Here is a 27,060-nt window from a genome sequence, read left to right as displayed (position 1 = left end):
CGATGCGAGGATCCGGGTTCGAACCCCACAGTGGTGGTCGGCTGAAGTTGGTTTTCTGTGGTTGCCAACTTCAAGGCGCAAATGCGAGCCGATCTCCCTGTTAAAAAGTCTCGCCACAGAGAGCAACAGTCCTACAACGAAAAATCATTCAATCATAACACTTCACTCATAGTTTGAAAAACTGGTGGCAGATGGCAGCACTACACATAACAAGCATTACAGAGAAAAAAAAAAAAAAAAACCTTCACGTCAGGTTTCACTACACGTACACGCACATTCCCGCATGTACCGAGATTCGTTGGGGATTCCGCGGGGGGGGGGGGGGTTGTGGGCGGGGTGCACGTGTGGTGTAGCAGTAGTAGGTAGGGCTCGTAGGTAGGGTAAAAAAAGGCTCGGGGATCCATGATGTTCTTAAGTCAGCCACCTCGTTGGGCAATTTGCCTGTTGTGGCGTTGTATTTGTATTGTATAATCAAATGAAAATATTTTTAGTAGAAATCATATTAGTTGTTTTTACCAAAAGGGAACACATCCTCGTTTATTCACTTTAGTATTTTTTTATTCAAAAAAGAACATAAAGCAGTTGTCCTACTTACGTTGAGGGAATGTTTTCAAAACTGCATATTTTCAGTTTCATTTTAGAATGATTGAGTTTTTTATGTCAACCCTTAAACCCGTAAGTTTTTTATGTTTAGTAAGGGTAGTAAGTAGATTTCTTCGCTAGAGCGAATAAGTAAGATTTCTTCGCTAGAGCGTATATGTGCCGAACGGAACCGTGCAATGGACGGTGAACCAATCAGCTAATAGCTCATGGACGACGAGCCACCAGATGGCTATATATATGGCATGAATGTAGCTCTCCACTTGTTAATACAAGATATACGGAAGACTGGATGTTGTGAAGATATTTATTATTAAAGAGTGTTTAGTTTAAATACGGAGATAGTTGAAGTACAGTGGAATAAAACACGCTCTTTTCAGAAAGAATTGTTTCGCGACAAGCAGGAACAAAAATTTTTTAACGTCCTTCCCGAAATTCTGGGCATACTGAAGCAAAATTCGCTATTTGGCACAGAAAAATATGAAAATACCCTATCGGAGCAGGATGGCACAAGATGTTAATTTTGGTGCAGTGCGGCGCAATTGGCGCAGAGTTCCCACCCCTGTTTGTCTTTTCAGAACATATCATGTGACTGAACAACACTGATTTTATTATGTTAGAATATCACAGGCGAAGAATTAATTTATATATTAAAGAAAAAGTTCTAGAACTGATTTTAAACTTGAAAAAATTTCAGGCATTTTATAAAAAGCATAATATACCAGATCTTGAAAAATTGAGAAAACAATAACTCCAGTGATTCATAAATAAAACTGTCAAATTAAAAAAATACAGTGGAACCTCGATTAATCAAGCCTCTACTAGTTACACCTTTTTCACGGGTTATGACAAGCGAGACAATTAGCCAATCTACTGATTCAACCATAATTCTCACCATTATGATAATGCATTGTGATTAAATTTGTTCAAAATAAATTTATCTGGTCAGGCAGACACTTATTCCTCACAAAATAGAAAGTGTTCCTATTAACCCTTTAAGGGACATTGTCAAGATTTTGCCTTCTTTAAGTTGATTTATTAATAAAACATTTCTCTATACTCCTTGGTTTGCACCTACTAAAAATCAGAAGGCCAACTTTATTTAAAAAAAAAAAGACATTTTGAAAAGGTTTGGTTATTTCTGCTTTGCTGCTTAGAGTTAACTGAGATGACTCTGGAACTGTTATTCCAGTCATTAGGGTTCTATTGTACCAGTGTCACCTTCAGGTAGACAAGTGGTCATAGTGACAGACTTGCATCACGAGGTCCTGGGTTCAAACCCCATCGCCACAGTGGCGGTCGGCTGAAGTTGGTTTTTTGCAGTTCCCAATTTCGAGGCACGAATAAGAGCCAATCTCTCCTTTAAAAAGTCTCTCCACAGAGAGCAACATACCTACAAACAGTACAAATGTAATTCAATCATTACACTTCACTTCTGAAACATAGATGGCAGCACTAGAAAATCAGACAACACTAGATATGCATTCAGATTATTAGGTACTTACACTTCCGGCACTACTCACTAGGTAATAAATTTATGGCGATAAAAGATGGCGCTATACCTGAATTATGCTTGGTTTCGAAGAAAGTCACCCTCAAGCACTAGAAATTTTATGGTACTGAATTTTTTGCCCCCACATATAGGGGAGGAGGTTATTATATATTTTTGGCGGTGGGAAAGCTTTAATACAGATTTGTAGCAGAAATAAAATCTAACACCTGATAGGAATGCTTTGATTCCATTAAATCAAATGACTACCCCACATGCTAAAAATCAAGCACGGAGCACACTTCACGATACAGAACTAGAAGCAAACTTACCAATGAATCCAACGGTCCTTCCCAGCACAAACAGACCATTCAGTGCACCTATATCTATATATTCAGATGCCTCTTCTTGAGTGAAGCAACCACTATGCCTGAGTAAATCAACAACTGCAGCACCAATAACTCCATCGACATTCAGAATGAGATTTGGTTTCTGAAATAAGCGAGTACTTTTTTTTAAATGTCACACCAACAAAAAAAAAAAAAAAAAAAAAGAGTTAAGCAATATGACCCAAAGAAAGATCGAATGTAGAATCAGCAAAATAATCAAGTTAATTATAACAAAGTTTAAATTAAAATGGCAAATCTCAGCTGCTTAATAATTACTCAGTTTTAATAATTATTAAACAGCTCACGTTTCTTTCTCTTTCATGTTCGCAATGAAGTTTCAACAGTTTTAGGGTATATTGGGCCTGCTGATTTTAAAACTGGTGTTGGTTTTGCTGGATTGGCTCTAGTTTAAGATAATGCATACTCCCGACATTTTAATATATAGTCTGTAGCCATTAATTTTTAAGTCAAACTTTTGCTTTCAATTTATTTTCCAATTTTATTCAATATATTATATTTATATCATGATCAGACATTAGTAATCTTTATTTATTGATTTACGATTACACACTTTGAATGTGATGTGTTTGCTGCTGTATTACAAATGAAATTTTCACTATTTCGAAAAACTAGAGCCGATCGGACAAGACCAATGCCAGATTAAGCACCCTAAAATCACTGAAAAATCTTTGAGAATAAAATCAGTGGTCAGCAGTGTAATCAGTATTTTATTCGATTCCCTTTTTTCAGACTATCTCATCAGGATCACTTTAAATGCTAGAATAACGGATACGGTCATTTTGACCACAAAGCTACTTTGACATTCTATTATAACTAAATGATTCATCTCAGGTTATTGAAATTTCATGACTTTTCTGACCTTGTTGAGGTATTTAAACTCCTGAAATACAAACTTTCTACATTTCTTGGTTTAGAGATAAATGAAGTTCTACCTAAAACGACAGTAGCTTCCATTTTGACAGCTATAGAGATTGCACTAACATGGTTAAAGAACTTTCTGAAATGGAAATTTTTCTTACGCAAACATAAATACTGGAAGAACAGATGTTCTATCATAGTGTTTCCCTTTTTTCTAGTGCCCATTTTGTACCCATTTAAAAAGTACACTTTTGAAGAATCTCAGCATCGAACATCATTCAATTTATTTAGCGTTTTTATGAATCTTGACGCTTTTACTGCATTGCATTTGCTAGAGCAATGTTGCACAAAGATAGATCATTTCTCACAATTTTACCCTTGGCTCCTAAAAAGGACAGGGCTGACATGGCTCCAACCAGGAAACTGGGATGATTATCATTTTTGTTTTTTCACTTTATAATTTTACTATAGAGGGGCATAGGACACCACCAAAGGTCCCAGCCCAGGCGCCTTGTTGCAGGATGTGGGGAGCCATAATTATACCACATATCATACTTTGAACTGAGCAAACAAACAATACATTAACTCATTCTCGAGCTACTGACATCTTTTTTTTTAATCATTGACTAAATCTTCAACTGCTGAGAACATCAAAAATGATTGACAATGTAAATGATTGTCATGTCAGAAATCATGTTTCTTTTTCATTCAGTACATGGCAAAAACTCTAGAAAAAAATTGCACTGAAATCCTTGCATGTCTGTTGCTGATTTTTAAAACCATACGAGATCTCATATTTGGAGAAATAGCGCAATTCAGAATTTATTTGCATTGATTTGGAATCCCTCAGAGTGATGGAATATTTATCGTTGTTACCAAATAACAGAACTTCCCCGAATTATAACAATAATGAGCTGATCTCATTGAAGTTTTGTGGCGAATGGCTAAATCATTCTCACTCCCTGAAGCAGAATGTTTTGCTTTGTTCTGCAATGAGCCCTTGGCTGACTGGAAATGCCCAGCAGTAAAATTCCTGTAATAGTGTTTTTTACACTTTTTGAAATTCTTCCAGATTGTTCTGCTACATATGTCACCAATTTCAGCATATTCTGCTTTGGGGACTCACTATCTACAGTTGGTAAGCAGAGAAAATCCAACTCTTCATACCATGCACAGATGACTGCCAGAAATAATGAAATATTATAGACCCACTGATTGCCATTGATCTTTTTGACAAAATGAATTCATTCAGTGCATGATGCGAACATCAAAAAAACTCTCACCTATGCACTTTGCATTGCTTAGTATTTTGCTGTAATTCACATTTTTCATTCGGCCCATCAATCTCTTGACAAATTTTTCAACTTTTACTTCAAATATTGCCAGTACACTATCAAGTGGAAATTAAGCAAGGAATTACAAGAGCTGTAAGAATTGCGATCAAAACCCCCATACTGAGGTAACAAAACACAACACTTGCGTTTATTATACTCCCAGTCAATTTGTCCCAAATTCCGAAACAATGGTGAATGAAAAAATGTTTATCACAAAAGTATAATGAATAAATTTGAATATATGCAGTTTCGGGGGGGGGGGGGAATGGTGACAAAAAATAATTTATGTTGAATCTTTTCTAATGTGGTCAAAATGACTACTTCTGTCATTTTAGGTAGTTAGAAATTTCAATCATTCTAGTGTTAATGCATGTGCATGGCACAGTCCCTCCTTCCCCCACAATAACCTAGAATTGCAATCGGCATTAACAGTGGCACACTTGTAAAATGGGTCCCAGTGAATTACTTTGTCCAGAAAGCTCTGATATTAAAACGGCCCTGGGTGTGAAACTAATAAAAACTAAGAATTCTAGAAAACCTCAACCAATGAAAATGTCAAAAAAAAATTTTTTCCAACATCCACACAATAAGTTCAAGAATCAAATCAAATGATTGAATAAAGAATATGTTACCTTAGATGTGGTAATTTTTTCCACAGCTATTGCATAATCGAGGACAGGTGTTGCTGGGAAATTATCTTTCACATAATTTTTCAGTATCTCCACACGCATGTCAGGATTATTTATCTAAAAAAGCAAAAACAGATTACAATAAAAATTGAATAAATTCATGGTATCTCAATTCATATTTCAAAAACAGTGATATAACTACAAACGAACAAAAAAAAGTTTGTTTTCTTGCACATCAAATAATTTTTATCGATTGAAAATACTGCCTATCCTTGCTAAGACAAATTCAAAGAAATGCCAAAAATATTTCCTACAATTAGTTTTCTATTCACCGACGTAGGATTTGTTTATGCCTAATGTGAAATTTTTTAATTTATATTAATCAAGTTCATCTTAACAAGATTCCATTGTAATTAAAAATTGTTGAGAGCTTTGAATAATTTCAATACAAAATTTAAAACATTGGTACATACAGATTTCACTCGGTGACCAATCCCCATGATAAGCTGTCCCTTCCTGCGCATGGAATTCACAAACTCCATAGGTATCATGCCACTATCATAAGCTTCACTGTACTGACGGGCTGCACCATCAAGTGCACCTCCAAATCGGTCTCCCTGAATGAATAAAAATAAATTTATAAAATCAAAACAATGTGCATACTCCAATGAATCATCTGCATAAATCTGTATGAGAAATCTGGTAGAAACTTGCATATTCAGAACATCTCAATAAAATTTTTAATTGTTACAGATTAATTTCTAAGACAGATTTAATGAAAAAAATTACAGTAACTTGCCTTTGAATACACATAAATTGAAAAACCTAAATTTCAAATACAAAAGAACCTTGATTAACTGGGTGGAGTAAGTATAAAGTTGCCTCAGATATTAAAAACCTTGGCTAATGGCAAATAAAACATTCCCAGAGAATGTTTCATGTTATTGAATAAAAACAAAAAACATGCAGATTTTTTTATGGTAGCTTTTCTCCATAGCATAAAAGGAAGCATAAGAACAGCTCTTCCTGCAAAATAGAAGCAACCATAGAAACTTGGGTAGAATGCTGTCTGAGCCAACCAAAACCTGCTGCATCAGCTCACAGAATGTGTCTTTACTGTAATGTACTCTTTGAGGTTTTTTTAGCCGATCACAAAATGAAACCAATTGTTGCTTGTTGTTTTCAGTCTGACATCTGTTTTGCCTCCCCACATATCATATTCCAAGCAGGGTTTGCCAAATAAAACCACTTTTTTTTACATCATTGATTTAAATCACAAAATTCAAATTTTGTTTTATGTTTACATAACTTTAATGATACTGAAGTAAAACTAACCTGGTATAGTAGGCATGCTATTGATATATGTGGTAGTTTGAAAGAAATATAGATATCTCTCTCTGGGGTAAATAGACTTAAAACTAATCCCTAGATACAGTAAAGAAAGCTGTTCTATTTCTAGATTTTACGCATGGAGAAAATTGCAGAGAAATATAGGGAGCTAAACTTAGATATAACTGCACCAAGTATTTTCAATGCATTACAATGTGACACTAGGGTTCCCCTGATTAAAAAAACTAATTTTTTATACAAAGACTTGAATTCGATGCCCTAATTGCTGATTCAAACTAATAGAATATTGTACCCCCATCAATATTAAGCTCTCGATTCCTTTACTTTTTGTATTAAAATTCTGAGTTTGCTCGTTTTTTACCAAAACTAATTAAATCTGTGAAAGAATAAAAATGTATAAGTTATTAAGCCACATCATACAACTTGGAAACATATCGTAATAAATAGATCCATAAATTGCACAAGAAACAATCTTGTCAATAGAATTTGCTTATTTAGTTGATGCTGAATGACCCTTTGGTTGTACATCGAGTGAATTGAGAAACTTGCACTATATATGTGATACTGAGTTGCCACCAGGCACTCACTTTAACGGGGGGAGAACCCTTATGAATAAGAGCAATTTTCTCTACAAGAAAAATATTAATCCATTAAGTTAATTTGAGCTTAACAACCTTTCTTGTTACATTACATAGTTTATTCATTAATGCAGAGGTAAATTTGAGAGATTAGGTGAAAAAAGCCAGTAGGTGATATGAAAATATGCATCTTTAATGATTCACAAGATTTGTTTTAATTACTACGCAGTCAATTGAAATTACAAAAAATCTGATGTAACTAAAAAAATATTTTTTTTTTAAAATCATGATTTTTTCATACCGATTCCAAGGCAATTCTCTTAATTTGTCATTTTAGAGTCATTTAACCCTTAAAATTTACAAACAGTTGGAAATATACCTTTGAAGGGGGGGAAAAACTTTTCCCTGTAATTGCAAATCATTAATAAGTAATTTAGCAACCTGCTAAGCTAAAATTCACAATGATAACGATTCAGCGGTTAATTGCCACTACTCCCCACCCCCTTTAGTACAACTCTCTTCTGTCACTGAAACTTACATCGCTGCAATCTTGGAAAATAATGATTACAAGATCAGCAAATCTTGGTCTGAATTTGTTTGATAGAACATATAGTTCTATCTGTAGTACTATAAATAGTTTGTTTGTTAATCAAGGTTCTACTGTAAATATATTTAAATTCAATATTTATTTCTAATGCAGTATGTAGTTAACATAATCAAACTATGTATATACAGTAGACTCCTGATAATCCGGGCATGCAGTAATCCAGAATTTTTAAACAGGTTTTCTTCAAACAAAGAGTAAAAACATGTTGGTGCATGCCTGTATGCAGAATTTTGTTATTCAAATGGGTTTTTTCAACTAACTTCCATTAATACAGCATTTCAGTAATCCGACACACCCTACTCTGATGTGTGCTGAATTGGGGAGTCTACTGTATTTCACAGATCATTAGGTAAAAACCTGATGCAATATCATGGAATAGTAATTTTCAGAGCTTGACACAAACTAAGTACTTTTATGCAAGTATAAAACATTCCAAGAGTAAGGAAAAATATGTAATTTGATTTATATTTAAATAAAAACTAGATTTTAAATTTTTAGGTTTTTGAACATTATTTTAAACCACTCACAATTGTCAGAAGACCAGAAACTAATGAAGAAACCAGATCTTTCCCAGCTCTTGCACAAACAATGGTATTGTGCGCACCAGATACAGCTGGGCCATGGTCAGCAGTTACCATCAGCACCATTTCGAGGAACTTGCCGGCATAACCAGGAAGTCTACGTTGGAACCACAAGAGGCCTAGAACTCCACCGATACCCATATTATCTTTTATGACAGTTGTAATCGGAGTTCCAGCATAAAGCAGTTCTTGACCACGCTCATCACATATACTAGTCATAAATGACGCTGGCTTACGGATCAAGCCAAGTTCCTGAAGGGGGGGGGGGGAAGAAAGAAATGTCAAAGAACAAAGGAGCAGAGCAATAATACCAACAATTATTAATGTCTTCTAAGTACAGTGTTTGTTGATCTCATTTACCATCTTTACTCGCCAAGAATGGTCAAAGGTTTAATTTTAGATAAAATAAACAATGACTACTCAGAGTTTCACACTTATAATTTCCCAGCAGAAATAATATCTTAATACTATATATATTTCACATTTTATAACATTTTATTAACATTTTTATATAGTTACCATTAACTAGCAATTGTACAATATTATGAAATGAATTTTTAACATTTTCTTAGAAGTCCCTGTATGTGTATTTATGTAAATCTCAACCTGATACAGTCAATGCTCATTATAACGACCCCCTTTATTTCATGGAAAACAGACGTTATATCAAGCGTTTTCAAGAGAATCAGAAAAAAATCGCTTTTTCCTACTATTGGAATTTCCCTTCTTGTGATTGACTATGAGAAGGAAACCCCTAAATTGCATCACAGCTTTTCATTACTGTGAATAAAGTACTATTTGGAATGGTCAATGATTCTGCTATTGTGGTTTTTGACATCAATTTCTAGTCAACTTCCAACAAAACTTTCAATTTGACATCTCCCCACATTAGCCGACATGTCGTCAAACTTGAGGGACACCAGATTTTTACATTTTGGGTTTTTGTTAGTTCCCGGCTTGCCAGGAAAAGCAAGATTTTTTCAGGAGCACTGTATACATTCAGCCAATTCAATGGATTTCTATAATGAATATATTTAAGAATTATCCAGAATGTGTGATTTGAATTTTCCAGCATGCTCTTCCTTGATGTTTCCTTGTAAGCTGGCTAATGCGTGGGAATAAGGTAACGATAGAGAGCTTTGTTTATTTACGACAGCCATGTTAAATAATTCCCAGAATGAAAACAGGTTCAGTTACCTGCATATTTTACCATTGATTTTTCGAAATTTTACTTAATTTCTCAATCAAGTGGGAAGTGGGAATGTGAGAAAAAAAAAACAGAATGGTAAGCAAGAAAGGAGAATATCAACATCATACAGTCGACTCGCATGAGAGCAGTCTGCCTTGCTATGAAAACAGTCGCCTTGTTTCCAGTGAGGGCACCACTTAACTACAGGGTTTTCTGTAGAAGTGACAACGCTTTATTTTTCCTTCTCCACGCATCAAAGGTCTAAGTCAAGCAAACTCAGCAACGGATATTGTCTTTATTCTTTGCAAAAAAAATTTTTTTTTAATAAATGGGAGCTGAGTTGAGTTATGGTCGTTATAATGGATTAAATTATATTTACCAGTCGTTACATTGGATAAAAAATAACATGACAGAAATATGAAAAAATTGGGACCTGTTGAAACAGTCATTATAATAGGAGGATCGTTATAACGAGCATCGACTGTATAATGATTTTCCTTGATTTCACAAATGAAAATGTTGGTTTTATCTGATTCGTTGAATTGGGAAAAAGCTGTGTATGTTTATTGTATGCTTTTTTTTTTCTATTCCAAAAAATTTATAACCTGAAATTAATTCAATGACTTTAATCACCTCAGGCAGCATTTCAACTTAGTTTGTGGGTCCAATTTTTTTCATTTGAAACTATGAATATATTACTAATTTATTGGTATTTAATTGAATAATTTTTAATTAGAGTTTCAATATCTGCTTGCCGACCACCAACCCACATTCTAACGAACTCTGATCTAAAATAAATACATAAAATAACAAAATCCCATTCCAGAGTTCAAAAAAGTAAAACATTGACTCACTCTAGCCCAGCTATAGTCCATTGGCACTGCTGGAGGTGGTATTTCTGGTTGAGGGATCACCTCGCCTTGTTCCACGAGATCTTCATATGCACCCCTTTATGAAATTTTTTTATAATAATTACTACACATAAGACAATGATATCATATTAAATGATAAATTCATGTGCATATAATTGAAATTGCTTTTCTCAAAAGGAGGACCAGGTGAACTGAATGACTGACAAGAAACAGATGAAAGCATATGATGAAACAAGCTCAAATGAAATTCAAAGCAATCGCAACTTGTTTTTGCCTGAGGTCAATCATTGCAATATTGACAATAAAATTAATAATACAATCAATCGACTTGATTGAGGGGAGTGCAGAGAACAGCTATGCCTGCTTGACACACAAGGCTTGAGCTATGAAGACTTGATTTTTTGAATATGTTTACATTGGAGGAATGAGGTGGGATGGATAGGATGGACCATGAATTATTAGTACACCGTCAATCGACTGCTTTTACAAGAGAACACTGGTATCGATTGGTAAGGGACAATTCCAGGTGGTGGTATCGAAGATAGTTTCCCTCTAATAGGGTAGCTAATAAATAAAATAGCATACCTCCGGAGGTTGGGAATTGTAACAGAATTGACACGTTTAAAAAGTATGATAAATATAGTGGGATAAATCGAGAAGCTATCCATACTTAAGACAGCCATAATCTTTTGTATGGGCAGTGTATTATGAAGTATTAATTATTAATTTTTACTTTCATGATATATGCTTTAATATTAGGTTGCTGTATTTTGGTAATACACATCCATATTCCTATGGGCATCTTTTTTCAGCCACCTCGTTGCTTGTTGTGATCTTTGTATCTTTGTATTCGTGCCCCCCCCCCCCGACTAGAAAAAGGCCAATATACATTATAGGCAGACAGATATAGATGAGTGGGGGGGAGCAGACAAAGAAGGAACTGTCTCATTCTCTTCCCCCCCCCCCACCAAAAAAGTATAGTGTATTAGTGACATAGGCGAGGGAGCAGAGAGATAGAATATCAAAAAATGGAAAATTCAATGCAAATGTAATGAAAATTTGAATTTCAATGCACGCTCAAAAATGGTTAAAACCTAATTACAAGAATAATCATGCCACATTAATTCCAAAAAAACAAGCTTAATTTGTTAAATAAATGAAAATATGCTCATACTGTATTGTTTTCCCAAGGTTATCAAAAGTGTCAGGAACGTAAGCTCCAGCATCTGCCAAAGCTTTATTCTTTGCAGTAGCTGTCTCTGCATCACTATTAGCACATGCACCAGCATGGCCGAACTGGACTTCTGACGTGAACATTTTAGCACAAGTTCCAATGCACCACGCAACCAGAGGCTTAGTTATTCTGCCATCTTTCAATGCCTTACACACTTCGTATTCTTCAACGCCACCAACCTAAACAAACGTTAATTTTTAAAAAATAATTAAACGATTTTCCTGTTTCATTGAAAAATTATAATATGAATATGTACAATCTGTGAAACAGAAATTTAAGATTAAATATTAACATTAAATTTAAATTTTTGAAAAATATTTTTCTTATGCTGAATACACACATTACAGGATATATCTAAGAACAAGGATATCCAACCCAGAATTTTTGTGCAAGCAACCAGGCTCAAACTAACATTGAATATTTTTCAAAACTTGTTTTTTGTAGACTATAAGGAACAAAATACCAATTAGAATAGTAAATTTGGCTTCAAAGTGCTATCAACTATTGTTTGCGTTTTGAGTGCAGCTCAAAATAGTTTTTCTTCTAATGTGATGCAGAAAAACCCACAAAAGGTTAGACACCACTGTTTTAGAAAGAACAAGTTATATTTTTTTATGTTAATTACAATCTTAGTTCAAATTAGGTTATAGAAATTTACACAGCACACAAAATTGTGGTTTTGAGAAGAGAAAAAAAAAACACATAATCATCAAAACAATTTAAGGGGGCACTTTTGATCATTTTTGTCGCACCACGGTCATTTTCTGCACACGAGGGCTAATTAGACTGGGCCCTACAATTTATTGCCGATTCCGAACGGCAGGCTTGTTTTTATACTCAGAGAGGTTGGCGCGCTAACCCCTCGATGGGGGACCCCCTGCGGTAGCAATTTTTTGCTGCGGTCAAATCGCCGTTTTTTTTTTGTTGTACCCCTGTGTTAGGAAAGTTTTCTGACAAGGATGAACCGGGTATCGAACTCGCGACACCTCTAAACATCCTTTGGTACTTTAGGCGAGCATCTTATCGACCGGGCTACCACGCCCTGTTAAGGGGACACACCCTGGTAACTGAATCTTTACATTTCATGCCGATATGTAAATGTACACTCCACTGATTAATTAACATTTTCTTTAACCCTTTCCGCCGTTGTCCCCCATAGTGATGACACCTATTTACATTGTTTTCTATGGGTTTTTGGGAAAATGTCTGCCCTTCAAAGGGTGGAAGGTGAAACATAGCTAATTCAAGAATACAAAGATATTTCACAATTTCTCACCTCTCCAAGCAACACCATCATTTTAACATCAGGTTCGGCTTGATACCTCAATAAGTGATCCATGAATGTTGTTCCAGGATATCTTAAATGAGAAAAAATTATTTCACATTATCCTGCAGAATCAAAATAAATATCAATAAAAAAGTTTATTAGAATACCTATACAGTGGAACTTCCTTTTAAAAGCAAGATTCATTCCATAAACGTGCTCTTAATTTAAAACACTTGTACATAGAATAAAATTCGTCCATAGAAACTCAAATAATTCATTTCCCCAAGTCTCTCTCACACCAGCAGTGATCCTTTTTAAAGGAAAAAATGTGAATTTATTTAATTTAGACTACTGTAGTTTTACTCAGTCAAAATCTCAATTTTACTCAGGTTAGAGTATTTCGAGAATGATACAAAAGAGCAAGGGTTTCACTTTCAAATCCCTACTTGCAATAACACACAAGAGGATAAAACTCTTTCATGGGCTTGTGCTATGGATGCTGCCGCTCTCATAATCAGCAACATCTTTATGAATGGGCCTGAATCAAACAAGGGCCCTATTGTAAGGGTTAATTGATTTATATATGCATACAATATATTTTTCAATTTGGTAATCCATTAAAATAAAAGTGCTCCAAAAATGCTTGAGTCTGACGCATCAAATTCATTAAGATATTTTTGCATTCCTTGAGAGGAAATCAAAATACAATAAGACTTTTGAAAACAAATAAGATTGTGAACGAACAAAGCCTTATATAGACTAGTGCTGTCTAGGAGACCTTCATATGCATGCTACTCGCATTGTGAGAACTCTCTCATTTTTCAAGTAAAAATCTATTAAAACACTTTATACTTTTCGCTTGTCTCACAAAACATATTAACCGGGTTATTCATAATGTGAAGTTTTACTGTAGTGTTTTACTTTATTGCTAATTTATAATAAAATTGAAAGTTAATGTTTATAAATAAGACGAGACCTCGATATAATGATACTCTGTGGACCAAGGGAAAAAAAATTGTTATAGTGGGATTATTAAATAGAGACTCAGCAGTTTAGCATTAGTGTATAGACATTTCTAAACAAGACTTGAAAAAAATATTGCTGTAGAGATTTGTCATTATATCGAGTATCGTTGCAGCGAGGGTTTACTGTATACACACAGACTAAAATTGATTTTTACAATAATCAGCACATTCAAATTCTTCTCTTAAAATCACAAGTGGTGATTAGAATTAAAAAAATCAAAACTGGATAAAAACTACAAATATTTAGTCATATCAGATAAATATCTATTGCAAATGACTTATTCATCTTCAAGACTAAATGTATTCATCGCTCTATTTAGGCTTATCTTAATAATGTCAAACCTCAGTTTAACAAATCAGATGGGACCAGAAGTTTAATTTTTCCAATTAGAGTTGAGATAGGCATGAATGAATGACAAAACTTTGCTACTGGACTTATCCTGCTGCTGAGATCTCTTCCAGCCCAGCTTCGTGGCAGAGTGCGGGACAGTTGAGATAGGAACAGAGTAAAATCAGGAATCAATTGTACATGTATAGGACATTATTTCTTTACTCTTTTTACAAAAATATATAGGAAAACCTATTTTATTACAAATTAGAATATTTTCCTTAACTCACCTATCACCACCAATGGCAACACCTTCATACACACCATTTGTGGCTCTCGATATTATGTTGTTCAGTTCATTTGACATTCCACCAGATCTTGAGACGTACGCCACACTATATTTTATTTAAAAAAATGAAATATTTGTCAAAAGAAAAAAAGCAGCATAAAGGTTGAATGTACTATGTTGTCAGCAACTGGAAATGTTTTCCAGACGTACAAAAAATTACATTGCACTGCTTTCTGCTCTCCCCCCCCCCCCCCCATCACATGCAACAAACACATTTGAAAAAGTACTTAATATACTAGGCAGGCAAAATAGTTTTTAAATCAAGTTGATTATTCTTTTTCCCCCATATAAAAAAATTGTTATAGTAAAATTCTCGAAAGTCATCTCTCTACTAGAAAAAAAAAAATTGATATTTCATACTTTAAAATTAGCAATAGATCTCAATTTTATTTCAAAATTTTTATATTGTCTGTAATGCAGCAGTTCTCAACCAGTGCTCTGCAAAGCTTGAGGGAAAATAAAAAAAACAGCAAATTAAAAAAAAATTAATTGTACCGATTTATTTTTATTTAAATAAAAATTAAACTAACTTTGATTTATAAATAAAAAATAGACCTACGAGACTACCACAGAAATTATACCAGAAAGGGCTCCCGCAAATCAAAAAAGATTGAGAACGGCTTGTCTATAGCATCAGGGAAATTTTTTTTTTTTTATGAACTTTTGTTTTCACTTTAACTGATTCTTAAAATTTCACAAATACACATTATAACTGCTATAGTCAAAACCACTAAGCCCTCTGCAAAATGCCACCTTTTTCAAAATAATATATATATTCTTTCGATTTTGTGGAGCTAATATAATGCTCTCTCCACCTCAGAGATTAAAAAACTGAGAAAGAGGTTCACTCTGGCTTTTTCTATTATTTATACTGTACATATATTCCTATACTATCCCGGAAGAAGGGGGGGAACTCTTTCTGTCATCAAACCTTGATAAGACTTTGCATGCTACTACTTCACTGCAGATCAACTGTAGTCATATCACCAAATGTCAGAAAGAAAAGGTCAACACACAATTACAGTGCATCAAAGAAAGGAGAAACTTTCTGGATATTAATGCTGAAATGAACAAATGAAAAAAGTTTGTTTTCCCCACAGAGAGAACAAACTTTTCTATTCAAAATCCATTGACATTAATAGGGAAAGCCTCTTCAATATGCTATAATGCTAATTTGCTGAGAAAATAACATTTCTCTAACTAAAATGTTAAAAAATGAAAAAACCTTTACTGAAAAAAAAAAACCTATATCCCCAAGGAACAGAGCCTGGGCCAAATCTGGCTTTACAGTGAATTTGGATGGGAAATGAAGGTGCCATCTATCGGTAGTTGCCCCCAGGCACAGTAGATAAAGAGCTTGTTTTCTATGTTCTTCCCCCCAGATTCAAACCCACTGACCCTGATGGTAACCTTCATAGTTGAAGACAAGCATCTTATCACAGTCTGTCTGACAGTTGATCTGAAAGGTTGGAGAGGAAGTGTAGAGTGCGTTTGACAAAAAAAATCTTAACAGTACCTGGACTCATTGTCAGAATAATAGGATTTTAAAGATGTGAGATAACTTGTAATTGCCAAAACAAAAGGCATCAAGTTAGGTGACATATATTGTCTATGCTGCTTTAAGGGTTAAGACACTATCCCAACAATGATTCAATAAATATTTATAGAACTTTGAAACAACTTGAAACAACAAATTTGAGGTCAAGAATTGAGTGGGGAGGGGGATTTGAAAAACTCACCATCCAGGCCTATGCAATTTTGAAGCAAGAATATTGTCCATCATGCCTCCAGTATTACCGATTTTGAAACAGCCAGGTTTAATACCACCAACCTAAGAAGAAAATCATTTTTAAATAAAACCATGAAATTATATCTCTTTTACAATAGTAACTTCCAGTTTCCAGAAAATATCAACTTTTTGCACAGTTGAATCTGCGAGAAGCAGAAAAGTACAAGTTCAAATTCTTTTAAGAATCGGTATGATAAATGTAGATGTAATCATTAAGGGTAAGAGCAGTACTATACCAGCCTCCCTTCATTGCTTCCAGCCATGTTTTAAATTTGAATGAGAGGAAGAACAGTACCTGTTTTGAAAAAAACTTGATTGTCTTGAGTTGAGAATTTCAGACTAGTACCATTCTTTTTCTCACTGATTCAATTTATTGGTTCAGAATTTCAGCATTCGTTCAATTATATTGAGGAAGATAACGTTTTGATTTTAGCACATGCACGTATACACAAATAATGTATTAAAAGGTAGAAGTGTTTTCTCTAGTCATAGATGCTCTGAACAAGTAATATCAATCTTTATTTTAAGCAATTGTGTTAAGAAACAATGTCTAACATTGTAATCTAGCGGCTCTAATAAATTTGTTATGCAGCTGAATCCCATTTTAACAAATTACAGTTATAGCAAAAATCTTGTTTTAATGAACACTTGTCTAATCTCCCAGATAAGTTTACATAAGAATAATGCGAAAACCTGGGATTCCTTTATAATGAAATTTAATTATAATGAAGTGATTTCTCCGGCCTCTTGGAATTCGTTATAACAGGATTCCACTGCGTGTAATTTTAAAAAAAAAATCCAAAATTAATTTTTAAAGTTTTTTGCCTTCTCCTATAAATCAAATAAAAACTTTCAAATATGTAAATGACATATTCCTTGATTCATCTAACTCAGTTTGGATTTTTTTTTTCCTTCAGATACATCAATGAAACATAAAAAAAACAAATACAAAGCACAATCAACTTACTCATGGTAGCCCAGTCATGAAATGGAGGCATTTACAAATAAAGTAAATTTGAACAGATAGAGTTGTTTTTCAGCCACAACACTCAAACCAAAAAGTTAATATACAGTGAAAATCCTATACAATGATACCCTTTATAACATTACTCTCTGGTCCCAAAGTACTTTTTCATAGTGTTGATATATATATTTGGCACCATGCCAAAACCACGAAAATGCAAAAAGTCACTTTTGAGAATAATGCATTTAAAGGTTCCATTATGTCTAAAAAAATCAGAATTTCAATGTCGGAGTTTTAACATGGTAGCAACTATATATATATTCCATCTACAACAATACGTTTCTCCAGTCATTGAGCATCATTATATAGGCATTTCACTATATATCATGCAGCCCATTCAATTTATAGAGGTAAAAAATATTTTATTAATTAAACTCTCTTATTTTGTTAACTGAACTATGAACTATCAAACTGACCATATAAAATACAATCAAGTCAACAAAAAAAATTATAAGTCTAATAAAATATACGTTATCATAATCAAATATATAAGAAATTCAATTCAACCAGCTTTTTCGAAATTTATGAATGACTGAAAAATGAGTTATGCTGGAAATTTACCCGTTTTCCCTGAATTGGGTATGGGAGAATTTAGGTATTTTCATCTTCCAGTTATGGCTGTCAATATCACTAAATTGTTTCCAATTTCTTTCCCAAGAATCACTGACATTAACGTGAACTATTAACTACTTAATGTTTCAAATTTATAGTTGGGACTACATTGATCTGAACCATTTAATTTGAAAAATAAGAAAATATATTCTAATTACATTTCACTCTAAAAATTTGATAGAAATTTACAGATGGGGTAAAAAATTTATTTCACAAATAAAAATTTCATATTTCTTTAACATCTAGAACCAATTTGATAAAGAGAAAAGAACGCAAACATATTTACAGCACATTACTGAAAAAAGGGGCAAAAATTTGTAAGAACAAACTGCTTGAATCATGAGAAACTTTTATGTAAAAATATTTTTTCATACACGTTACCAAATAAAAAAATAAAAATGTTGATGCAAAAAAAATCATTTTTATGAACTATTACACAGAAGGTAGAGTTGAAAAATCTTTCTATTTAAATGAAATTAAATGAATGAACATCTTATTGGCGTTCAAGCAGAAATCACTTAATCCAATTTAGATATTGTCAATTTAAACATTTGAGTCGTTATGAAAAATAGTAATTATTTTACAAATTATCAACTACTACAGTAGGTTTAATAAAGTTCAGATAACTGGTTCGTGAACCATAACTGTTCATACCAGAGAAATTAGAAATTCTAATCAACCCATAGTAGTCCGTCAAAGTGTTTTTTGGACTTGCTGACTTTTGCTTGAACACTGATGACCTAATAGGATCTATATCCCCTTAATGCAAATTACTTTTCAAATAATTAACAATTAATAATACAGAATATGCAAGACCCACAAAGAATTTGTACTATTTTCTCATTTCATGGATTTAATTATTCAGAGATAATGTTAACTATAACTCCTAATACAAATCAGCAATTCCAAATGATAAATTAAAAAGGGCAACAAGAAATCAACTTACAGTGGCAGGGCCAATAATAGTAACATTTTTCTCATTAGCAGTTTTTATCATCTTCCGGGTCAGATTTTCAGGTATGCCTTCTGCAATTATTGCAATGACTTTAATCTGGAAGAAAATATGTTTGAATCAAATATGTGTTACAAACTACTGGCATCTGTTTTCCATATTACGAAGTAAAGATGGCTAATGTTTGAATTTTCATGTTATGTCAGTTGTTGTACGTATAGTGAACCTTCCGTGAAGTTTGTTTCTGTGTAGTGCTGTCATCTGCAATCAATTTTTTAAACCAAATTTTTTCTCAACTCGTAGAGAGTGAAATGTAATGAATGAATAATTATATCGTTGTAGGCCTGTTGCTCTCTGCGGCAAGTACTCAACCCACTGAGGGATATAGGTCTGCTCTAAATTTTTCCGTTTTACTCTTGTCTGATACTCCTTGAGATTTCCCGCATAAGTGTTTTCCTGCATATGTTTTCTCTGACAATTTTTGAAAAACGTAATAAGCGGGATCTACTGTATATGCATTGTATACTTTTTGCATTGTAATTTTTTTTGCATAAATCATTCCTAAAATTATACGGCTAATAAATGCAATCTCAAAAAAATTAAATATCACCAATACAATTTATTTTTAAAATTTTGCTTTTCTTTTGAAACATTTAATATCAATATATTCAACAGACTGACCTGCGGATAAGTCATGGTTTCCATTGTGCTTTCATATGCAGATCGTAATGAAGCAAAACTTATCATGACATCAGCATCTTTATGCTTTTTCATAGCATCTGACATGTTCTTATAAACTAAAAGAGAAAAACTGACTTTATACTATATATATATAGAAGAATTCTGGTACGTCAAATGTACAATTTATACATACAGGTATTTTCTTGCTTTACGTGATTTCACCATAACGATATTTAAAAAGTTAGTAGAGATGGGATGAATATTCGGTTCAGCCAAATATTACTTAGGTATTCGTCAGAATATCTAAATTTTAGCACAACAAACTAATTTTAAAAAATTATATTAATTTGAATTCTTTCCTATAAATTAACAATTTACTGATTATATTTTATTGTGTCGTGCATACCTATCCCTTTCTATGCAAAAGGTTATGTCAGAGTGAATTTCTAGGAGAAGTAAAACATGAAGCTGAAAATATAGAATCCTACTGCAATGATGTGGAAGTGAGCATGAATTACACAAATTGAAAACACTAACTGAAGTATGTACCTAGTGAAGAAACGTACTGAGCTATTGAAAGGGGCTAAGAACATCTAAAGAGGAAAAATAAGTCAAGTGTTATGATGCATTAATACTTGAGAGTAAATAATGGTTGACATTTTCTTTATTAGATGTAGAATTGTAGCAAGTGTTGGAAAAATAAATTGATTCTCTAAGCACAGCGATTCCTTGGCTAACGAATGCTTGGCTTATTAATGATTTTTTCGTGATTTTTCTGCTTCAGCTAACAAATACAGATTAAGGTAACCTAACGAGCATTTTCAATATGTATGCACTAACATAAAATATTCGCGTCGTGAGCTGAATTTCCGCACCAATCACCAGAATCATTGTCACCAAGGCCTGGTTAACTATGTCCCCACCTCGGAATCTTTTTTCAGATGTACATAGGCTTCTCTTTGTGAAATTCTTTGTACCATTTCATATGAAATGAAAGGTTCAGCCAAAATAGAAAATGCATTGAAAGAAAAAAGGTACCTTATGTTTTCAGAGCATGCATCCTTTCAGTGCAAGACTCATCAAGCTGAACAGTCTTTTTTTTCCATCTGCATGTATCAGACTCAGAAATGAGCTGATCAAATCACAAATGGATGGATGGGGACACTTATGAACTCGATTAGGTTGTATCAACACGACTACTAAAGCTGGTGTTGGTTGTGTTACATGCTGGAAAATAAAAAGATGATCAGCATCTCTCATCTTCCTGTATATTTTCATTTATACAATTTTGAAGCTATTCATTTCAACCTTTAATCAGTTTGTCTTTTTTTATAGCATCTCTTGATGTTTTAAAAAAATTATATCTTTAAATTTTTCACAGAAGCTGGAACAAATCAAACAATTTTCCATAGAAACCTATGGGAAATCATGTTCGGCTAATGAAGCAATTCCAGAACAAGTCTTCGTTACTGAAGTATCACTAATATTAAAATACACCATTATTAAATTTGATTGTCAGTATCATGGCATCAAAAATCTTTTGGTTACCAGAGTTTAATATTTATTTAAATAATTAATTAAAATTAAATTAAAATAGTTACTTCAATATCAATCATTCAAAATTACCAAGAATTTTATTTTCAATTAAAAATGACAAATTTTATCATTTTGACGAATTTTAAGAAAATTAATATTCGGCCAAATAACTTTGTTCCATCCCTAAAAGTTAGTACTGTATAAGAAATAAAATGTGAAATTTCACCTCAAATTTAATTCACAAGCACACTTTTACGATTAAAATCAAAGATATGACAAAGAAAAAACAAAATAGTTTGGATTCAAGGCGCTTAATATGAAATTAACGCAGATGAAATGCTCAAATCCAACTCTGAGCTCACTAATGGACATCCTTTTTCAAGATTTGATTGGCAATACTCTTTGGCCAATTTCAATACTTTGGGCCATTTTCTTTGATTGAAATTCTGATGACATTGTAGATATTTGCAAGGAATATAATCTATTGAGGATTAAAAATTATCTACTAAATCACTCATACAGCAAAATCAATAAATTTGAATTTGCAAATGTTTTCGTCACAATCGCGCTCGTCACATCTAGGGCGATGATCAGACTAACATAACAATTTTACTCGTGGGAGAAAGTCATGACTATGTTATGTAGGAAAACAGGCATTGACATCACTTTGCATTTAAAGACCATATATACAGTTGAATCCCATTTTAACGAATACAGTTATAGCAAAATCTTGTTTCAATGAACACTTTTCTAATCCCCCAGATACGTTTTCCTAGGAACAATGCAAAAACCTAGAATTCCTTCATTATAACAAAATTTTGTTGTGAAGTGATTTCTCCGGTCTCTTGGAGTTCATTTTTATAACAGGATTCGAATGTATATCATTTGTGGTTACGCAAGCGCACAGTAAACACAATTGCATGCGAGCGCAAACAGAAACATTCATAGAAATTCATTTTGCTGCTAAGAGTTAAATTACCTTTTTTTTTAATCCTTCCGAAGAAAACTCCCATCTTTACCCATGTTAAATTAAACCCAATTTACGTGATTTCATCATTCACAATGATTTTGCAGAACCAGTTAATCGCATAAAGTGTGAGACACTTGTATTAACACATTGTCTATGGGAAATGTTTCTCATTCGCTGAATGTTGATGACTGGAGAAAGGGTGTTTTTGATTTCTCAAGAACAGAATGATAAAAGTTGATGGAGGCGTGATTTAGCCCTGCACAGTAACAAAACAGAAACAACAGGATATATAAAAATGTTTTATCAACTCATGGGAAAAAACTTGAAAATTGACTGAATGACATGACAAATATTTTATTATATAAATTATATTAATTTTAGAAATTTATATAAATTTAAAAAAAAAAATTCCCAGAAAAACTAATACATACAGCCTTTATACCAAACTACACTCAATGCAAGAGTACAACTGAATGAAATACCTGGAATCAGAATTTCTTTGTGGCCCCAGTAGAACTTCTGCTTATGATCTCCAGTGAAAGGATAGACCATAGCAACAACAGAACACTCTTTCCGTGAACAAACATAATCAAAGTCAAGCATTCCTTGCACAGCTCTTGTTTGCATTCCCCAAATGATGGCCTTGGTACCCTGGTATTGAAAAATTGAAATGATTGTAAAAAAATCAGCTATACACATGTTTTTAACCAGGGTTGGCAGGTTTTTGACACATGGCAGTTTTTGACAGTTTAAACCGCAGTTTAAACTGTCACGTTAAAAACCCTCCGTCAAAAACCTTTGTCAAAAACTGTCAAAAACCTCAAATATTGCTTTTCGATATAAAAATTCCCATTGAAAATGCACACGTTAATTGCATGTAATGTTTAAAGTGACTATGTTATACAAAGAATAAATATTTAATAAGATTCTAAAATAATTTTCTACTCCCGACAGAATTATTTTGGACAATATGTTTTTTTTTCTTATAAAATTTGAATAAAGCATAACATGAACATTGAATGGAAAACTGTGGAACGATTTGACATTCTTTGATTCAAGATGATTCTTGACCTTCCAAAATTTCTTCAACTGCTTATATATATGCATTGATATAAACTATCTGCTGTACTCTTTTTACAACAGATAAGTGTTTAAAAAAGTTTATTACATCATGTATGTAATGTTGATTTCTGTTATTATTAAATTATCTAGATAACCACTGATACTTAAAACAATACTCTTATTGCACATAACATTGAAATATATCTAGCGATCAAAATACTAAATTGTAGAACTAAAATGTCATTTAATTTGGCAATGCTAGCTTGTATATGTCAAACTTGGTTTATTCTTACTTTTGCACTATGATATGGTACATTTACTAGTATTTATAATGCAATGGTTTTCCAATTGAAGCTGTATTCAAACGTGCAAAACAAATGCTTTGGGTATCAAGTCTTGTCAGCTCTGCTTTGGTTGAAAATACTCTTTAAAGCTGTGTGAATTTATACACACTGATCTAAGAAATTTTCAGGCGAAAATAAATGAGTTTAGTTAGTGCATTAACAGATGCTGCGTCAGAAATTTTATATGGAATAAAATTTTGGGCAGATCAGAAAATTTAAAATATCAAAATATATATTTTTCCTCAGTAATTATAATTCTGAATATAAAACCCTTTAATCTAAATAAAAGTAAGTATTTTGTTATTTAACATATCTATCAAATTAACAAAAACTATTTGACATCATTGACAGTAAGATTTTGATAGTTTAATACCGAGTTAGTTTCTGGGGTCAAAAACCTAACCCTGATGCCCTATCATACATATTTTGAATAAGCAGCTCTAATCCACTTTACAAATTGAACACAGGTAATGAGTAGCTTAGATAAATAAACCATAAAATTATATTTTATATGTTCTAGACTAGATATGTTGAAAAATTCAAAAGTGCAAATTATAATTAATATTTTGTTTTAATTATTGTAATAAATTAATGTTTAAAAATAAAACATTGTAATATGCCAAAAAGTAAGTTTTTCATCATGTTGTACACCTATTATGTTCAAAACATTATCAAAAGGCATTCATTTAGGTTTTTGACGATTTTCGACGGTTTAAACCAGTTTTTGACACTTGTCATGTGAAAAACCAGTTTTTGACGTCAAAAACCCAACCCTGTTTTTAACCTTTGAAAATTCAAAAACAGTTTTCTGATACAATTCAACAGCTATGACTACATACGAGTAATAATTACGAAATAAAATTTTCAAGATCAAAAAGTCCCAGCTGCAGACCGCGATTTATTCTTGATATTAAAATTTTAAGAAAAAACTCACTCTTCCGAACAATGTTTTCACATTTCCAGATGAGGAATCTCCTCCAGAGGATGCAGACGATGAACGTGAGTGTTCAAGAGATGAGGATAGCCCGTTGCCAGAGTCAGTTCTCAGCAGCTTGTGCGGGGGTGCTGACGATTGCTAAAAAATATCAATTTTAATATTAACATGCTTGTAATTTCATTGTTCAAACTTGACGATTACAAAATCAATTACGATAGGCTGTACCAGTGATTATGTAAAATATGACCAGCCTAAAAGGTTTTACCCGGCGTGCCGTGGATTTCATTTTCACCTGTATTTTAAAAAAATCATTTGAGTGGGATGCTCTATCTTTTTCCATATGCAAAATATAGTTGAGAATTTAAAATAGAAATTTAATTCAGAAAAAGTTTTTAAATTAAAGATTTATTTAGTCAAGTTTTATAATTATATTGTCCTGCCAAATTTTATCTTTCTTTCCCTGCTCCTAAAACAGTTTGCCCATCACTAGGCTATACTGGGAAGAATGTCCAAGATTAGAAGAGAAAGCAATTCATTGTTTTTACATTATGTACTGAATTATTTAGTAGTGGGGTCCATGGCCTTTATTTTATAGGCATATAGTTAGTGAAATTCAAAAGTGCAAGAACCCTTGGACTTAAGTCTCAATGAGAGAAGACCTTTCATAAATTCCCCCTCCCCCCCTGAAAAATATTTATACAGCTCATTTTTACGAACTCCAACTGATGTGAAAATTTAGTTTGTAAAAACATATTTTGTTTAAAAACTATTTTTTGTTGTGCCAATTTATTTTTGACATTCAAAAACAAATGGCATAAAGTTCAAGACCCCCCACAGGACCAGTTAATAAATTGGAGTTTCATAAAATCGAGCAGCAAATATAGTGAACATGCATTTGATTTACTTCCAATTATATAAACACAAAACTTTCAACATTTCAAGTTCCACTTTAACCCTGTGCAATCCTATGTTGAGGTGGAATCGACATCAGGAAAAAAAACAGCACTTCATTGTTATGATGGACACCTTACAACTACAGGAAGCCCTGTAAATTCAACTTCTTAGCAAAATTCATGAGCTATTCAAAAAATGTGATAGCTAGCATCCAGGAGCCTTCGTGTAATCATGATAGTAGGGCACTATAAAGAATCAAAGTACCACCAAAAATAACCTCTGGACTGCAAAGGGTTCATAAAAATCCATGAAAATGAACAAAACATTTTTACTTATATAAATACCACATATATAAATAACCACATTCTGATAAATTGCAAACCAATGTAATCAATGTTTTTATTTAATACAGCCGGTATACCAAATATTATTTATGTGAAAACTATTAATTGTTAATGCAGTGTTAAACACAATTACATTGAAACCTGTGTAAGACAAAAACCTGCAAGACAGAAACTTGTCTCAAACAGAATCAAAATACAATCTGTTCAATGATTAGTGCTTTGATTTTCACCTTTATGAAACAGAAATCTGTCTAAAATAGATTATTATTTCAGTCTCTTGATGTTCTGTTTCATACAGGTTTCGCTGTATTTTTATCAAGATAAAATGGAATCACTAAAAATGCTTCCATCACCAACACACAAGGAGGAAAATTCATTAGTCTTCCCTTGAAGTCCATCACCACCAGGCTCCTGTAAGGAAAAAGTAAACTAATGTTCTTACATGAGAAATTACCATGCCTCCAGGAAGAAGAAAATTAGCCGTAGTCATGGCCGGCTCTGGCATTTGTGGTACTGCTTTCTTTCCCATGGCCATAGCAACGATTGCTGTCATGTGCGTTTCTGGGCCAAAAACGTGTATGGGCACACCAAGTGTTCCACCTGCAAAGAAAAATCCACATTTAAAAGCTAGGAAAAATGATACACAATACGATACAATCACTGCATTCAAAATACCACCCGCATGTTACAATTAACACATACTATTACATGTATTAAATATTACACACAACCCCTGTACAAGTAAAATATTTCTCAACCTGCATGTGCAATATAAAATGCACCATCTCAGAACCAAACAAATTTATGCCGCCAGCAAAATCTCTAAAAAAAGTAAAAATAAAATAAATTTCCCTTTACCTCACTGATACAATTCATGTATCAATCTTGTTTCATAAATTGAGCAAGCAGTTGGCTACTCAGATTAGTTCTGCAAATATCTAGCCAAGCCAAAATTAAAAACCTTCAATTTATTAGACCTTTTTAAAAAATTCTCTGATGAAAAGAATGATGTATATGTTATGTTGGATGTGATAAATCTATTATGCATAATAACTACTTTTTTTGCTTTAACTCTCGAAATTTTCATGCATTTTTAAATTACCTGAATTAAGGCAGAGAATTTTTTTTCAAATATCTCAAAGGATTTTCATAATCTATAATTGAAAAACAAATTTTTTTTAAATTGAACATGAAAAATGCTATGTAATATTTATT

General features: G+C 32.9%; 1 protein-coding gene across 2 annotated transcripts in view; it reads right to left on the bottom strand.

Moving 5' to 3' along the window:
• Nucleotides 1-27,060, bottom strand: part of ATPCL (ATP-citrate synthase) — a 44,093-nt gene that overhangs the window by 1,522 nt on the left and 15,511 nt on the right. The window contains exons 13-26 of one of the 2 annotated variants that reach the window (XM_089240751.1): nt 26,300-26,445; nt 24,605-24,745; nt 22,747-22,915; nt 19,759-19,874; nt 19,072-19,176; nt 16,440-16,531; nt 14,642-14,746; nt 13,008-13,089; nt 11,672-11,910; nt 10,480-10,573; nt 8,383-8,688; nt 5,794-5,937; nt 5,324-5,437; nt 2,422-2,581 (exon numbers count right to left, since the gene is read on the bottom strand). In XM_089240751.1, the coding sequence (XP_089096877.1) occupies nt 2,422-2,581; nt 5,324-5,437; nt 5,794-5,937; nt 8,383-8,688; nt 10,480-10,573; nt 11,672-11,910; nt 13,008-13,089; nt 14,642-14,746; nt 16,440-16,531; nt 19,072-19,176; nt 19,759-19,874; nt 22,747-22,915; nt 24,605-24,745; nt 26,300-26,445 (2,013 nt within the window). Of the gene's footprint in view, nt 1-2,421; nt 2,582-5,323; nt 5,438-5,793; nt 5,938-8,382; nt 8,689-10,479; nt 10,574-11,671; nt 11,911-13,007; nt 13,090-14,641; nt 14,747-16,439; nt 16,532-19,071; nt 19,177-19,758; nt 19,875-22,746; nt 22,916-24,604; nt 24,746-26,287; nt 26,446-27,060 lie in introns of both variants that reach the window. The other variant, XM_089240750.1, reaches the window with a different exon arrangement.

This window comes from Pholcus phalangioides, unplaced genomic scaffold (assembly GCF_987345545.1).
Source record: "Pholcus phalangioides strain wild (caught in Gottingen) unplaced genomic scaffold, Ppha-v1.0 ptg000013l_1, whole genome shotgun sequence".
In the NCBI taxonomy this organism is placed as follows: Eukaryota; Metazoa; Arthropoda; class Arachnida; order Araneae; family Pholcidae; genus Pholcus; species Pholcus phalangioides.
Note: the sequence above shows the minus strand (reverse complement) of the source record. Positions and strands in the feature narration are given on the sequence as shown.